This window comes from Penaeus vannamei, chromosome 32 (assembly GCF_042767895.1).
Source record: "Penaeus vannamei isolate JL-2024 chromosome 32, ASM4276789v1, whole genome shotgun sequence".
Classification (NCBI taxonomy): Eukaryota; Metazoa; Arthropoda; class Malacostraca; order Decapoda; family Penaeidae; genus Penaeus; species Penaeus vannamei.
The window spans coordinates 10,210,434-10,227,356 of NC_091580.1; the positions used below are offsets into that span (position 1 = coordinate 10,210,434).

Here is a 16,923-nt window from a genome sequence, read left to right on the forward strand (position 1 = left end):
TTCATACTCTGTTTTCCTCAATTTATATTAAAGTGAATATTATTTTGCCTTTTCAACAGACACAGTTACAAAATCAAATGGAAATGAACAAAGGGAAGATGCTTACCATGTACCTAGACAAACAGCGCAGAGTGCGCGACAACATAATTGTTGAGCTGCAGAGAGGCCCTTCAAAGGTAAGTGAAAGTTGGATATCAGGAAGAGGAATAGAAGGTGCAGGAATAAGGTGATATTTTAATAATGAAACTCTAAGGCATGTTTTATATAGTTTATATCACTCTTGGGTTGTTTATTATGTATTGAGTATTGCATGATTGTTGTTATTGTGATAATGGTATTTTGATATTTTACTTAGATTTCGAGTTGACATGGGATTAGATGAAGCCAGATGTATTCACCACTGCTTTTCAAATTTAAGAATTTTGTAAAAAATATTAATTTTCTTACTTTAATGCTGTATTTTAATTGAATGGATGTTACATAATGGTTATGAAAAGAAATACTTAGTTTTATCCTAATTTATTGTTTAGTCATGCATTAATTATGGTGCAGCTGCTGATCTTTTTTATATTATTGTTTGAGTGTGTGCTATCTAGTTAGGGGCAAGTTCTTTGTTTGCTTAAAGCAATATAGTCTCGCTTTCCTCGGTCTCCCTTGTGTCTGGTTCCTCTCATTCATGTTAACATGATGTTGTGCTGGGGTGACCTTTCCTCACCCATTACCTATGGGTAGCCAAACCATCTCAGTTGTATATCCTTTGCTTTGTCCATTGATATGAATATTACTGTATACCTAGAGAGATTCAGAATTGAATTCTATATTGCGCTTGCATATTCAGCTGAACTTCAAGGCTTTTATGTTTCATTGTCAAATGATGCTGTGGTTCACTTTCTCTTGTTTATGAACCTAATCATTCTCTGCCTAAAAACTGAAGTCGATGCTATCACATGATTTTCCATTAGAAAGATAGGTCAGTAGATTGAAAGTAACTAATAAATGAAATTGTTACATACAGTGGGTAATATTCAAACTCAACTTGGAAGACATTGTATGGGACCATAGTAATTTATTAAGGTAAAGAAATTGAATAAATTGTAAAAAGATAAAAGGTGAAAATTCTTTTCAACATTTTCATTTTTTGTTGTGTTGCAGTACTTTCAAAGTGGCTATAAGGTGGTATAGTGAAGGCATCCAATGGTAATAAAATTTTCAGTTATTGAGAAACTTATTGAAATGACGGTAAAGATGATATAGGTAGATGAAGGTTTTTGTTTAACTTACAGTGGAGAGAAGAAATCAGTAGAACGAAAGTATACTTTCTGACAAGGGAGTGTTTGGATGAGCTATAATTATTTCCATTGCAAAGCATTTTTCATGCTTTCGGGTATCAGTAGGAACACTAGAGGATAGTGAATTCCATCTGAAATTCATATTAATAAATATCTGTTTATCACGGCATCAGTAGTGAAAATTGTTTCTTTTTTCTATGTTTTTTAATGACATAAATTCACACACTGTATGAAACCATAAAGAAATAACATAAATGCTTCATAGATATTTATACTTTTTTTTATGTGAGCTTTCATTTGCAAACCCTTTTGTCAGTTGTATAACAGGACATTGACGAATACCTTTCATATTATATCGTTGGTGCTGGATACGTGCATTGTCCTATGAAATTTTCTTTTGTGAATTTTTCTTACAGTTGGCTCTGCAAGCATTTTACGGCCAAGGAGTCAATGAATAGGTCTACCTGACCTCATCTGATTTCCCAATTCCTTGAATTTTCTGGAAAGTTGTTAAAGTTGTTACTGTTATGGTCTTTATCATTGACTTTATGATTATTACAGTGTAATTAATAATATTAATAACAACAGAAGTAAACTAAAATATTTCTAAATATTAAGAAAATGAGTAAACTGGTGAGATTTGGTAGGATCAGTAATTGACTCCTTGGTGACAAAGAATATGGAACCACCTGTGTGTAAACAAAATGAATAAACTAAAATCACAGTAGACATGGGATGTATGTACACCTTTCTGGTGTCAAAGCATCAGAGCAAACTTTGTTGAGTCAGTATTTGACAGTTGACGAGCAGCTCCGATATCATCACCATTATTTTTACTGTTATTTATACTATTCTCTTTTTCTTTCTTTCTTTTTTGTTATTATTACTACTACTACTATTATTATTATTATCATTATTATTATTATTGTTATTATTATTATTATTATTATTATTATTATTATTATTATTATTATTATTATGAGTGTTATATTATTGTTATAATTATGATTTTTTTCTTTTGTTGCAGTTTTAATTACAAGCATAAACAACTTTTTTCTTCTTTATTCATTTATTTATTTACTTTTATATTTTTTGGTTCTGAATAATATTAGTTTTTATTATTTGTTCTTTTCTTTACTTTTCTGATTTATTTGTATATGTTTGCTGTTGCAGGTTTTGCAGAGAAATCTTGAGAAGGAGTTGGATTCTATAAACCGTCAAATTGCCAAAATACAGGAGGAACTCAAGAATATGAAAGACATTGAAGCTCAAGTAAGCATGAGTTTATTTTATTTTCATTTAGCATTTTGTTTATTATTGTTTATATATCCTTTATTAAGTCTTTACTATTTTTTTCTGTTTGAATTTATTAAGCCAATGAAGACTCCATTATTTGTTTATAACTTCAGATCAAAGTGTTTTAGTTGATATTTGTTGAATATTCAGATTGCCAAGACGCCAATACTTCATCATGTCTTGAACTTCATTCTTGCTGCATTATACACGCAATTAGAAATATCACTTGGTTTTCCAACTATCCTCTAAGAGTTAATATGTTGGGCTTATGTATCTCCCACTGAGACCTGCGGACAAGTCTTCTAAATATGTGAAGAGCTCTGAGCTTGTAATATGCTCATGGCAGTACGCAATTACTTGATGCTTTGCTGTGGCCAACTAATTAAGTGTTATTTTGTAATTAGAATAGTGTATTTTTTATTACTTTACTCTTCATAATTTTGTTATATTTTCTTTTGTTTTTTGTTAGTATGTTATGTCTTCATGTGTTGTATTTGTTTTCAGTTACATTCGCACCCGCGCTCCTCTCCTCGCTCTCCTCCCCTCTCCCGTCCATCTTTCTCTCACCCACATAGCCAACTCTCCCACCATCAGACACACACCCGCTCTGTGTCTGAGATTCCCCCTCCTCTTCCTGCCCGAAGCCGCTCCTTAGTGTCCCAGATATCTGCTCCTAATATCTCTGGCTCCTTTGCCTCCCTTACCTGTGCCCCGCCTCTACCCCCACGTCCCCCCCACCTGGAGAGGGTTGGGGAGGGAGGCCTAGCACAAAGTCTAGAGAACATACATAAGGTGCAGAGTCTCTCTCATGTAAGTTGTAGATGACACAAAATTAAAAAGAAAAAAAAGTTGAAGTATACATAGATTTTGTTATTTTGGGTGCTAGATTGCTCTTGCTTGTATTGTGTTTGCACAGATTTTGCCTGCGGTATGATATTTGAATCCTGCTGGACACGCTTTGCTCTGATTGTCCCAAGGGTGATTAACCCTTGAACGACGGATGATTGTCAGGAAATGACAAAAATTTTTCCAGCTCTTAGTTTTAGTTTAGTGTTAGGATCTCCACATGGAAAAATATATAGCTTTTTATGATGATGGGTGGCCATGTTGATGGTACAACAATTTTTTTTAATGAATCTTAGTTATATAATCTGGCAGGAAATTTTTAGTATCTAAAAATAATCATAGAATCTGCTATGGGGAATGTGATTGTGCAACAAATTTTTATATTTGTTTAGTTAGTATATTTTGTTTATAGTTTTATTGTAACCAAGTGTACCTGATTGACATGGGAACATTGTGTTTATTTTCCATTATATAATTCAGTAGTGGAAAGAGAACCCAGTTATGTAGGAGAAATACAACATAGCCTGTTTGAGACAACCCACCTGACTAAGCAGATAGACGTAAACTTATGTTTGTGAAGTGGTGGGAAGGAGAATAACTCTGCAATGCAACATATGAATTTTTCATTATTATGTGTCATCAGAAGCTTGGATTTCTAACATAGATACAGTATTGAAAAAAATCTTGCATTGTTTAATTATTAATTTTCATACATACCTTCTAAAAGTTTTTCGTAATAAACTCTCTTCAGGTGTAGATATCTTTGTGATTTTGGCTAGTATGACTAGTGATTATCTTGATTTTACTAGTATTTCATAGAACTTGAGACTTCCTTACTATTTTTTAACTAATGCATATATTCCCCATCTTCAGTAGACAAAATGAATTATGAAATGCCCCGTCGTTTAAGGGTTAAATGAATAAAGTTTTAAAACCAATGTTTTGTTGGAAAGCAACACCAAACCTTAAGAGAAGGATGTCAAATTGGTATTCAGTCTGAGCAGTTTTCCTTTGAAGTGACTTTGGTAACATTTTTGAAAATTTGCATATGGTCAGGTTTGCACATGTTCAGTTGGTCAAAATGGTCATGTCTTGATTTACAGCAGAATTGGATGGCTGTTATGAGCATCTGATGATATCTGAACAAAATGTAAGAAACATTGTTCATTTGTGTAAAAAGAAAGAAAGAAAGAAAAAAGAAAAAAATGAATGCCTTACAAGATATTCTAATTTCATGTTTGATGAGAAAATATGGGTGCTGTGGTAAGACCATAATGATATCAAACATAACTGATTTTAATGGCAATACGTTTCATGCTTATTAAAGTTTGAGACCTTTAGAAGTCACTGATGTTTTCAACATCAGTACCTAAAAAGATTAGAAAAATATTACAAATGATTTTTACATCAGCAAAGGACTTGGTCTCTTACCTGAAGCTAATTGTATTTGTTACTGCTGCCATTTACTTTTGGGGAAAGAAGTGCATCTCCATAGAGTTGCAAGCTAACTGTATTTTATGTGACTGGCTATGAATTGAGTCTTGACCATTTTCTTCAACTGCATGCACGCACATACATGGGTGATTAAAACTAAGCATATGCTGGGTATGGTATAAAATTTGAGCAGTAATGTAGTTTGCTTCCTCCACATGCAGAAGATGGTGATATAATCATTTGTTTCTATACATGTACATAATATTCACATCCTGTATATTCATGTGGTAGTATTAACAACAGTGAAATATATTACAAGGTGATGTATAAGGCTAATACTACTTATAAGTCCTTGAGCATGTATCTATTAATTTTGTTTAAGGATTGTTTCAGGCCATGTGATGATTTGTTAGGAAATGATTTTTTTGTTATGAATTCAACTTCCTATTTTGGCCTCTCTCATCCTGTTAAGACATATTCCATCTAATATTTGTGGATCCACTCCTTGAAAACTATATGGCATGTTATAGTTTACAGTGTGAATATGCACCTCTAATACTGTGTTGTGTAACTATAGCACAATTATTTATTGGAATTTTGTTATGACTGCATAACTTGAATGTCAGCTTGCACAGTATGCCTTTGTACATTTCAATTGCACATTGAATTGTTGCTATTTAGTAATGAAAATAACAGAGATTTTTCTTACGTGGTACTGAGAATGCTTAAGCCTTGTATAAATACTTTTTATTTTTATTATCTTTAAAATTGATACTTTACACTGACCTCATTGAGTAATTTACAGTTTTCAGTCTTTTATTTTTCATAAAACCTTCAAAATGATGTGTGTTCCCTTAGAAAATAACATTTTGATAATTTGTGAAGTACTTTGGAATAAGGAAAAATCTCTGTAAATTAGGATGTATCTGGTTAATATACCCAGATTATGGGTGACTTCAGCATTCTGTTTACATCTGATTCTATGTATTATGACTCATTTTGTTAACGTATCTCATGCTATGAATTTATTTTTTCCAGTGGAAAGCCTTGATTCTCTGTACAGAAAAAATCATTTTGCATTATATTACGGTTTCTTCATGATATATAGGTCATTGTCCAGCCTGTTAAACAATTTTATTTTGATAGAAGTCTTTAATTAATCTGGGAAATAATTAGGGAATAGGTAGCAGTATCATGCACCTTCATTTATACACTGAAGTTCATTTAAAATGCCTTGAACTTAATTGTCATCTGTTTTACATCCTGATTGATTTTTATCATGTATTAAATGCTAGGAAACCCAAATTATTTCATGAGAAAATTGATTATTATCATGTCTTAAATGCTAGGAAACCCAAATTATTTCATGAGAAAGCAGAACATGAATGTTATGCATGCATGTGTAATAACAGTTTGATAAAACAAATGGTGACTCCTTGTTCTGTGATTGTTTTGCCATGCCATTTAATATCTTGCATAGTGTTGATATTTCCCCTGACATCCATTTGATATGTACATAAGTGTAAAATTTGTGACTTACTTTTGTCTGTATAAGAGTTGACTTGATTTCAATATATGGCTATATCATTAATGCAAATTGTAAATTGGTTTTGTATATATATATCTATATGCCTTGATATCTGTAATTAATTACGTACCTCAATATTAGTTCTTCATTGCCTTATATAGAGGAGAAACTAATAAAATTATCATGAAAAATAATAAGAAAAAATGCAGACATTCGTGGATACACATGCACCTACTCCTATACATGCACAAGCACATGTACATGTACAGGCACTTGCACTTGTGCTTACACATGCATGCACACACACACATGTGCATACAGACATGCACATCTGCATACACATATACACACATGCACACACATACACACATAATCACAAAAACACACATTGCAGTTCTTAGTATAATGAATTAATAAAAATTCTTAATGTAACTCAAATATTTCAATTACTTAATAGAATTTGGATGCACATAAATGCGTTATGACTTTATATTATTTTTTGGCTTTCAAACTTTATGTAGTGATTTTTTATTTTCCATTCAGTAAGAAAAAGATTCACAAGCTCTTTTTTATTTTGAGGTTATAAGCTTAGAATTCAGAATTGAGGGTTGTTTTATGCAAGGTCATCATGTTTAACAGGCTGACAAAAAGACAAAATTATTGAATGCTTTAAGTGCTCCCACCACTAGCTTGAGAGAAATAGTCAGAAGATTCAAATTAACCATTTGTATTACAGTCGGCAAGTTCAGTGTCAGAACCTGGTAGCCGGCCAACATCGCACTGCAGAACCAAGTCAAGCCCCGATCCCCTAGGTCTTCACAGTAGTCCAGGTAATACATTTGTAAGGATGACAGTGGTAAAGAAGTTACTTTACATGGTTTTCTTGACTGTTTTGGATGGCATTGTATCATGGATATTCCCTCGCCATTGGCTTGTTGGACGGAGTTTGTTTTTCTCCGTTTTAGGAAATTTAGATTTTAGATTTTAGGAAATAGCACCTATAATGAAGGTAAACCTTCAAAATTATAATATTTTTATAGATTATAACAAAATAAAGCTCTTAGGTGCCAAATGTTGCTTGCAAACCACCAAACGAGCCGGGTGCACAATAATCCTGTTTTTACATCCACTTGCCAAACTTTTTTACTGGCGGAAATGGGTTAATACCTTCAGTATTTGACAACATTTAAACTTCTTTTAATGATACTGAATCTTGATAAAGGGCAAGTGTCTTTATTAGGAATAGAATCATATCGAAGAGTAAGATATTAGAAAATATGTTTACATTATTTGATATACATTTTCTTTTCACAGGTCCTTGCAGATTAAGTGGAAGTGACTCGGTCAGTGACTTAAGCCAGACAGGATCAAATACAAATCGCAGTAAGGTATCTTCTGTGTATAGTGAAGACATGGTTCAGGGAGAGCCTCCAGGAACCCCCCCTCCACCATATGGCTACTTACCTGCAGATGAAGCAGATGAAAATTATTCAGTAATCATGGATGATGTGAGTATGAGGAAATGAGTAGATGTGATTGTCAGATTTTTGTATGTGGATGTCTGTTGTCATAATCTTAGGGCTAGAATTGCCGTTTCGGAAAACGTTTGGCACATGTTTGTGTGATGACCAGTTTTAAGCAAACTGAATATCTGGAAGGTTTGCTTCCTTGTGGGAAAGGTGTCAGGCTACACACTTCCTTTTTATAATTTGGATTATCATACATTGGAACTTGTATGCTGTGCCTGTAATCAGTCTGACTATTTATTTGCTTATTTTTATGTTGACTTGTTTGCTAATCATATTGAGTTTTTTGTCAGCATGTTTGTATGGACTGTTTTATTTTTATATTGAAGAAAGATGCTGACAGTAAGGCTGCAATATTCTGTAAAGAAAAAGGAAATTTAGCTGTACCTAAAATGCTAGTCTGAAATTTTATTGTATTTATTAGACAAAAGTTTTTAAAGACAATTGCATTAAACATCTAGCAATAAGCATAACAGGCTTTTGTCAACTTAAAAGCAGGTGTGGATATTATGAAGTGCCATGAGCAGAAGGAACATATAAGCTTATAAACTTCATATGCTTTCAGTTGAAGAAAGAAAAATATTACTTTAATCTGTGTATACAGGTACCTGATATGACCACTTTTTTTGTGAATGTTGTTGCACAGAGATATCTCCATAAGTACTCAGCTACCAACAAGTCAATTAATAGACCCTGTATGATGTCACTTTATTTAGTCATTCCTTGAATTTTTTGGATTTTTTTTCTTTTTCAAATGCTGTTGATATTAATATGGTTGTTATTATTATTATTATTATTATTATTATTATTATTATTATTATTATTATTATTATTATTATTATTATTATTATTATTATTATTATTATTAATATTGCAATCATTATAGTATTATTAGAATACTAATAGTAATAAGGAATTCAGAAAAATCTCTAAAAATCAAGGAAAAGGGTAAATGAGTGTGATAAGTAGGACTAGTAGTTAACTCCTTGGTAGCTAAGTAATTGTGGAACCAACTATGTGTGAACACAATTGATAATAAAAATTACAATGGATATGACATGTATGTAATGCCATCCTAGCATGAAGGATTAAGGTGGCTATAAGAGTCCTGTAACCTCTGCCATACGCTCATCAGTCAAAAGCATTTTGTTAACATTTCATTGCCCTGTGCTTTTGTCCTATTTTTATCCAGGAAGAGGGAAAAGGCTTGCTGATACTTCAAATAACTTCTGCATATACATAGTGTTTCATTTGTGTAATCCAAATCTCTTAGGAACATTCACATACTATCAAGGAATCTTGGGGTTTGCATTATCCTTTGCAGTTTCACTAATTTGCAAATGTAAATATATGAGTAGCTGTCCTTTTAAAGTATTTTTCTTTGAATAAATATATTTAAAATAGGTATTATATTTTGTTTGCATTACAAAAGTAAAGAGACAAGGTAATTTATGAAAAGATTTCTATATTCCATTGCTGCCGGGTAAATATATTGTCCAGTATTGTATGTATAGATGGCTCCACAATTGCTCATTTCACCTAGGGGCCAGTCAGGTGACCTTACCTGATTTCCCCTTTCCATTAGTTGTTGGGGAAAAAGTTTTTTTTCCCAGTGCTATTGATGTCATTGTTGTTGCTATTATTATTGACATTAGGATGATTTTAATGTTGATAATAATACTAATAGCATTAAGATATGAAAGAGAATTTTTCTGAAAATCTTGTAAAAGGTAAACAGGGGAAATAGGTAGGAATAGTAATTGACTCCTTGGTGACTAAACACATGTAGAGCCATCTATGTGTAAACACAGTTAAACAAAAATTCACCTTGAACATGATTGTAATTTTGCCATAATGGCATGAGTGGTTTAAGGTTTAAAAAATTATTAGGTTACAGTTGTTTCAGATACTTTTAGTATAGTAAATGACTATATAAATTTCACATCATCTTATCAAAACTGGTAGTTCACTAACACGCGCACATGCACTTTCGCACACACATGTGCACACACATGCACATGCGCACACACATGCACATGCGCACACAAACTCACGCTCCCTCTCCCTTTCACTCTCACTCTCACACTCACACTCACACTAACACTTGTGCTCACATTCACACACATTTACTCAGTCATACTTACACACATACACACACTTACATTCACACTTCCACTCATACTTACACACACACTAGGAAGAATCTTTTTATCTGAGTGTGAATTATATAACCGTAAGAAAAACTTTAATATGATTTATCTTTAGAATTACCAATATTTTTAATTCATAGTGTTGATCTTAAATAACATCTGGAAAATTCACAGCTTTAATTTTTTATGGAACTGAAATGAATCATCAATGTATGGTAATATTTTGATTATTTATTTTAAATTCATAGTTTTGATCCTAAATAACATCTGGAAAATTCACAGCTTTAAATTTTTATGGAACTGCAATGAATCATCAGTGAGTCACATAAGGGGTATGGGTTATTGTGTATAGTGTGTTAGAACCCATTCTACGCCTCAAAATAATCAGCATGATTGTAAAACAGGCTTTGTGTGTAGAGAAAGACACAATATTTTATACAGTTTTATTGAAAAGGTCAGTTACATTTCTTGATTAGAAGTGTTAAAAGTATTGTTTCTTTTTCTTCCATCATGTCAACTCAGAATATTGTTTTAATTATTGAGCAAGGGGCTTTGACTTACATAAAGGTAAATGGTACCGGTAAAATATTTATTAACTAATTTTCATAATACCCACACTTGTTTTATGACAGTCCTGGTTAGTTGGATTACTGTCTTGCTATGCTTAACTAACACTATTTCCATTGGTGTGTGTGTGGGGTAGTGTGATGGTGGGGGAGAGTTTGCACCTTCTGCTCCCCCCCTCCCTTCCCTTCCTGGCCCCCCCCTGCCCAGCAGACCATCCTTACCTGGCCTGCCGCCCAAGCCAGGGTCGCATCATGCAAGCCCTTTTGCTTCTCAAGTTACAAGCCCTACCAGCCCAGATGGACAGGTAACATGACAGCCCAGGTGTTCCACATATGGTTGATGATTTGGTTTAGCATCAAACCCCAATTTCCTTTGTCTTATAGAATTTCCAGCTATATGGATATGCTACACTTTGCTTATCCTGAACACAGGGAAGTACACATCTATTGTGAGATATTCATGTATATATATTTTGGGGGCTAACAGATAATAGGTTTCTTCTTCTGAGTTGTGAATATCTGTTTTTTTTTTCTAATTGCTTACAGATAGGAATTAACCTAAGGTTTGATAAAGAAAATTAGGTAAATGAATTTGAAGTACGATTAAAGAGTAATAAGGATGTTGAATGAATATTAACCCATTTACACCAGGAGTGCATATAAACATAAGTGTTCACAGTGGTTTTGTTTTATTTATTTTGTTTACGCTCCCATGCCGGTAGCTCTAGAAGTGCAAAGGAATTGATTGTTAGACCGACCTGATCTCACCTAGTTAATCCAATACCGACGGGTGTCCCACATATAAGACACCCAAAAAAATAAACATTGCCGGGCAGTGTGACGCTGTATTGGGGCTCGTGCTTTGATGCAAGAGTGGGCTGTAGCCGGTGGGTGGACAGACTCCAGGGAAGCTCCGCCTGCTGATTTCGTAGCCGCCTGGAATCTTTTATTTTCGGCTTCAAAATATATCCACATTAATGGGTTAATCCATTCTTAGAGTTCTCTTGATAAAAAGTTTTGATTTTTGACTATTAGTACTGTCAGTATTGTAATAATGATAACAATGATAGTAATGATGATAATGTTGATAATATTAGTAATAACAATAAGATTAAAACTTTTTCCGAATAATGCAAGGAATCAGGTGAACAGGTGAGAGCAGGTAGACCTTGGTGACTAAGTCCATCAGGAGCCATCTACATGTAAACACTATTACCAAAAGAAAACCACAGTGGGCAGTTCATGTACTTGGTGCCGGTGGCGTTAACTGTTCCATGAATATGAATTGAGATAAATTAGTTTCCCTACCTAAATTGCATACATCTTAATAGAGTTCTATACAAAGTTCTTTGGTAGCATGTCATTAAACATCAAATAACTGTGGAGGGATATTACTCCAATTGTGCATTGATACAAAAGTACAAAAAATAGATGATTATATAATGCTTCTTACTGGATGTATAGTTATATTTTTTCTGGTTTCTTCCATTCTGTTGTAGTTTTATGATTCATCAATTTTTAAAGAACTCCAAAACCTTTTTTTGTATTGTCTGTGGTGTCTTCAACCAAGATTTGCTGCATATGGAAAATTGCTAATTGATGATTTTATGATAATACTTCTGGATATTTGGTTGTTTTAGCATTGATTTACATAAATTTACAAAATTACATTATTTTCACAAAACTGTTATCAATACATGATTTTTCAAAAGATATTTATGGAAGCAAAGGCAGATTAGTATATGTTGAAAAGGTATGAATGAGAATTAATGTCTTCACAATACACAATACAAGTGATTTAATTGACTGGTTTCGAATATAACTTTGTCAGAAATACATCATTCTGAAGATATTCATTCTCGTCAATACCTTTTCTACATGTCAATATGAATACAGTTTATTAATGCAGATTAGGGTAGATGATAGAATAAAAATCTGCTCTGATATTCATTAAAAGGGAACTAACGATATATTTGACATTATCTTGTGGATTTAACCTATACCATGAATGTGTCTAGTATGGCTGGTGAGACTGTGAGTATATATAGTAAACAAATGTAAATGGGGGAGTGGCTCATTGGTACAGAAAGAAGAGAGTAGAATGAAGCTAATCAGTGATCATAGGTTTGATACTCAGAATATGCCCAGAAATTTTATGTATATTCTGTTTGTTCCATGTTTGCAAAAGAATTATTTCAGAATGATGCTACATATGATTTGATATGCTTTTCTTTCCATGATACTATGGAATATCTATTATGGCTTCTTTTTGCTTTTTATTGTTCTTGTACAATTGGCCTGATATTGCTTAAAGGATTCTAGCAAGTAATGATCTGCCTTTATATCATTATATGTTTTGGGTCTGTGTAACTGAAAGTAACACATTTGTGGTATCACAGGTAACCCCAACCAGCATGGCTGGTTTGCTGCCAACACAACCCATATTAAGCATGGAAGATGAGGAATTTTCTGATCCAGAACCTGTAAGTTGTCTTTTTATTGCTTCCATTTGCATTGAGCAATATTAGTGTTTATTTTGTGGAAGATGTTATTGTTAGTCTCCAAAATGTAAACCATTATTAGAAAGATTTATTTTATCATTTAGAGCTATCACTATTATTATTATTATTTTATTGTTATTTTTTTATTGTGATTTATTGATGTTAGAGTTTAAGATCAATAGTAAATGTTTTTATGTTACAGCTTGAAGACCATGGACCATTCCAGTCACTAAGTAAACTTTGGAACCACAATGCTTACCTCTCAGTCTTCATGAACTACGTCATTTCAAATTGCGACTCCTCCAGTCTGGTAAGTTAGTGCACATTTCAGAGCTTTGTTTTGGCTTCAGGTCAAATCCATGTTAAAGATGCAGATACAAACTAAACTATATATTTATTTTCCTGATTAAGAAAATCCTTTCCAGTTTTTCTACGTAATTACCCATCTCTATAAGGAAGGAGTTGGAAAAGAAATGAAAAGATGGGCCTATGAGATTACTTCTTGTTTTCTTCTGCCGGGTGCCGTAAGTGCTGCAGAATATACTGCATTATTCTTTCATTACTTTCTGTAGTAATATAATATTGTTGGCAATTTTATCTTGGAGCACATGTAGAATGTGATTTGAACATGAAAGAGATTCCTTATATATATGATTACAGAATTAATGATTTGTTCTAGAATGGTTTAAGGAGAAATTAGTTTCATATTATTAACCCAATGCCGATGGGAAAATGTTGCTTTAGCTTTGTTTTGTTAAATGTTTCTCTACATAGATGGCTCTGCCAGTACTTAGCCACAAAGGAGTCAATTAATAGACCTTGTGACCTCACCTCTCTTTGAAATAGCGGGAAAATACTTCTTTTACTAATGTTATCAATGTCGGCTCTTGTTATTTTTATTATAAACCCTATAAATACTATATTGTTATTGACATTACTAAGAGCAATATTAAGTAGTAGAAAATATAAAAAATCAAGGAAAAGGGTAAACAGGTGAGACAGGTAGTTCTTGTAATTGGCTCATTGGTGACTTAGTACTTGTGGAGCCATTCCTATGGGAAAACAATTACTAAATTAAACACACAGTAGGCATGATATGTACACACATGCCATCCCTGGCGGCAAGTGGTTAAAAAGGAAGAAGTAAAAGAAAAAGCTGTCATGTGTACATTGTACTGCATGTTGAATTGAATGTTTAATGATTTATATCATTATCTACCAAGGAAATTGCAAGTTAGTATTTGAAGTTATTATTGTGGATGTTAGTATCTTGAACTCAATATATTTCTGAAACCTGATGTATATGTTTAAATTTTTAGCCTCTTCGACTTAGTAATGTGGAAGAAAGTGTTCTTCATGAGATTGATGAGACACTGCATAATGAACTAGACAAGGAAGAAATACTAAGAAAGGTAAGCTGTAAAACACCTGTAACTGGCTTTAGACATGTAATTTTAGGTTTTTATGAGTTATTGTTACAATATTTGTAAAATGAATATTATGTAATGTAAATGGAGGGAATTACCATTATATTATTACAATTATTCTTTATCAGGTATTTTGGAAAGCAAGACAACGATGCCGGGAAGATTTGAATGAACAGTTGGCAGATTTCCGCAACAAGAGGAGTGCTGGCCTAGGTTCCATATTTGGTCCAAGAGACCATGTTTTGGAGGAGAGCATTCACAATAAAGCCAAAGAACTACAGATTGTGGAACATCTTTTAGTGCCTTGCCTTGAGAGCGTGTCGTGAGTAACTTGAAAGCTTGCTATATTTTTGCTTACCCTTCATTGGTTTTGCCTGTCATGGTTATAGTTCTAAAAAAAAAATATGCACATAGCTTCTGTTAGAAGATTGATATGTTTTTTTATTTTTTTTTATTTGAGTAACAAAACACATGGAGAAACATGTTGCTAAGTGGAGGTGATGGTAAATAAAAGTTGAAGATGTAGACATTATGAAGGTTTGAATTTTAGTCATTATCTTTGAAATGATGTATAACAGATGTATCTCTTGCCACAGGGAGGATCTGAAGAATGCCACAGACCAAATGTTAGTAACAGCCTCTAGTCTAGCCACCATCCTGTTGAAATATTATGGGGTGCGAAGTCAGCAAGCTCATGCTCTTATTGATAGATGTCCACTCTTTGTTAGCAAAGAGCGACCACTAAGAAGCAAAATCTTTAGGGGAAATAAAAAGGTAAATATGTGGAATAAATTGAAATGCATTTATATCAAATTGACTAGTTTTGTTTGTTGTTCAAAATTAAATAATTTTGTCTGCAGTCAGTAATGTTGAATTGAATTTTGTAATGTCCAGATTCTGTATTTTTTGTTTCACATTTATGAAGTAATTCTCTCTTCATTTTGTTATCTCAGTTTTCCCTCCCCTCCTTTCTCATATTCTCATTTTCTTTTTCTTGTGTTCTCTCATATGTCATCTGTATCTTTGTATCTGTATCTGGATTTATCTTTCTTTCTGTATCTATTTATCTATATCTGTCTATAGTATGTCAGTATTTTTGCAAAATCTCTACCTATTATTTATCTACCTATTGGTCAATCTCTGTATTAGTAGTATTTCCGTCTTTCATGCTACTGATTTCTTATGTTTTCTGTCTTTCAGCAAGTTTACCGAGAACACCAGTTTATCCAACATACATATTACAGTGTAACATATTGTAATCACTGTGGCCTCATTATCTGGGGTATTGCCCCCCAGGGATACCAGTGTGCCAGTAAGTAAAAAAGTCAACTTTACCAAAAGTTATTTTTTTAATTGTAGATATCTTTATGGTGTAAATATATGTGATATTTTGGGTTCTGCTATCAGAGTCCAATCTTTTCCCTAAAATTCAGAATTGGTGGCTTTATCTCTTGATATGTGGCTGCCTCACATACATATATGATGATAAGCTTATGCGTGTTTGAAGATAGTGACATCTAGCTCAGCTTAAAATGCAAACTATTGATTTTTGATAATGATGTTTTCCACAGATTGTGAAATGAATATCCATAAGTCATGTGCCAAGCAGGTAGAAGAAGTGTGTATAGGGCAGCTCCATAAAAAAGACAGAAGCCGGGACATACGATTCAGCTCTATTCTGGGGAAGATCATGCCGGACGATAAAGACAACAAGCGGAAAGTTTCCCAAGTCAATGCTACACAGAGTAAGTACAATACTCAAGTCTTTTAGTCAAGTTTTTATTGCATGATGCTAACAAATGTCTTTTAAAGATTATTCCTTCTAGATATTTATGTATGAAACTGATTTACTGAAAATTTGATGTTTTCCAGTAAAGTCATGCATTAGTTCAATTAAATAATAAATCTTAAAACAAATGAACATTATGAACAGGTGCATCTGTACAGATACTTACTGCAACATGGAATTTGTAGGGACATTTACACCATATCACACACACAAATACACACACACACACAAACACGCACACACACAAACACGCACACACACAAACACGCACACACACAAACACGCACACACACAAACACGCACACACACAAACACGCACACATACAAACACGCACACACAAACACGCACACACACAAACACGCACACACAAACACGCACACACAAACACGTACACACACAAACACGCACACACACAAACACGCACACACAAACACGCACACACACAAACACACACACACACACAAACACACACACACACACAAACACACACACACACACAAACACACACACACACACACACACACACACACACACACACACAAACACACACACAAACACACACAAACACAA

The 16,923-nt window shown here is 33.4% G+C and overlaps 1 protein-coding gene across 1 annotated transcript in view; it reads left to right on the forward strand.

The window, feature by feature from the left end:
- The window catches only part of RhoGEF2 (Rho guanine nucleotide exchange factor 2), a gene marked incomplete in the record, with an annotated part of 241,503 nt that overhangs the window by 34,710 nt on the left and 189,870 nt on the right, over nucleotides 1-16,923 (forward strand). Inside the window, 14 exon segments of the mRNA XM_070144706.1 lie at nucleotides 60-176; nucleotides 2,463-2,561; nucleotides 3,090-3,395; nucleotides 7,130-7,223; nucleotides 7,708-7,901; nucleotides 10,773-10,940; nucleotides 13,035-13,118; nucleotides 13,339-13,446; nucleotides 13,562-13,660; nucleotides 14,456-14,548; nucleotides 14,692-14,885; nucleotides 15,160-15,337; nucleotides 15,764-15,875; nucleotides 16,135-16,308. Of these exon segments, the coding sequence (XP_070000807.1) occupies nucleotides 60-176; nucleotides 2,463-2,561; nucleotides 3,090-3,395; nucleotides 7,130-7,223; nucleotides 7,708-7,901; nucleotides 10,773-10,940; nucleotides 13,035-13,118; nucleotides 13,339-13,446; nucleotides 13,562-13,660; nucleotides 14,456-14,548; nucleotides 14,692-14,885; nucleotides 15,160-15,337; nucleotides 15,764-15,875; nucleotides 16,135-16,308 (2,020 nt within the window).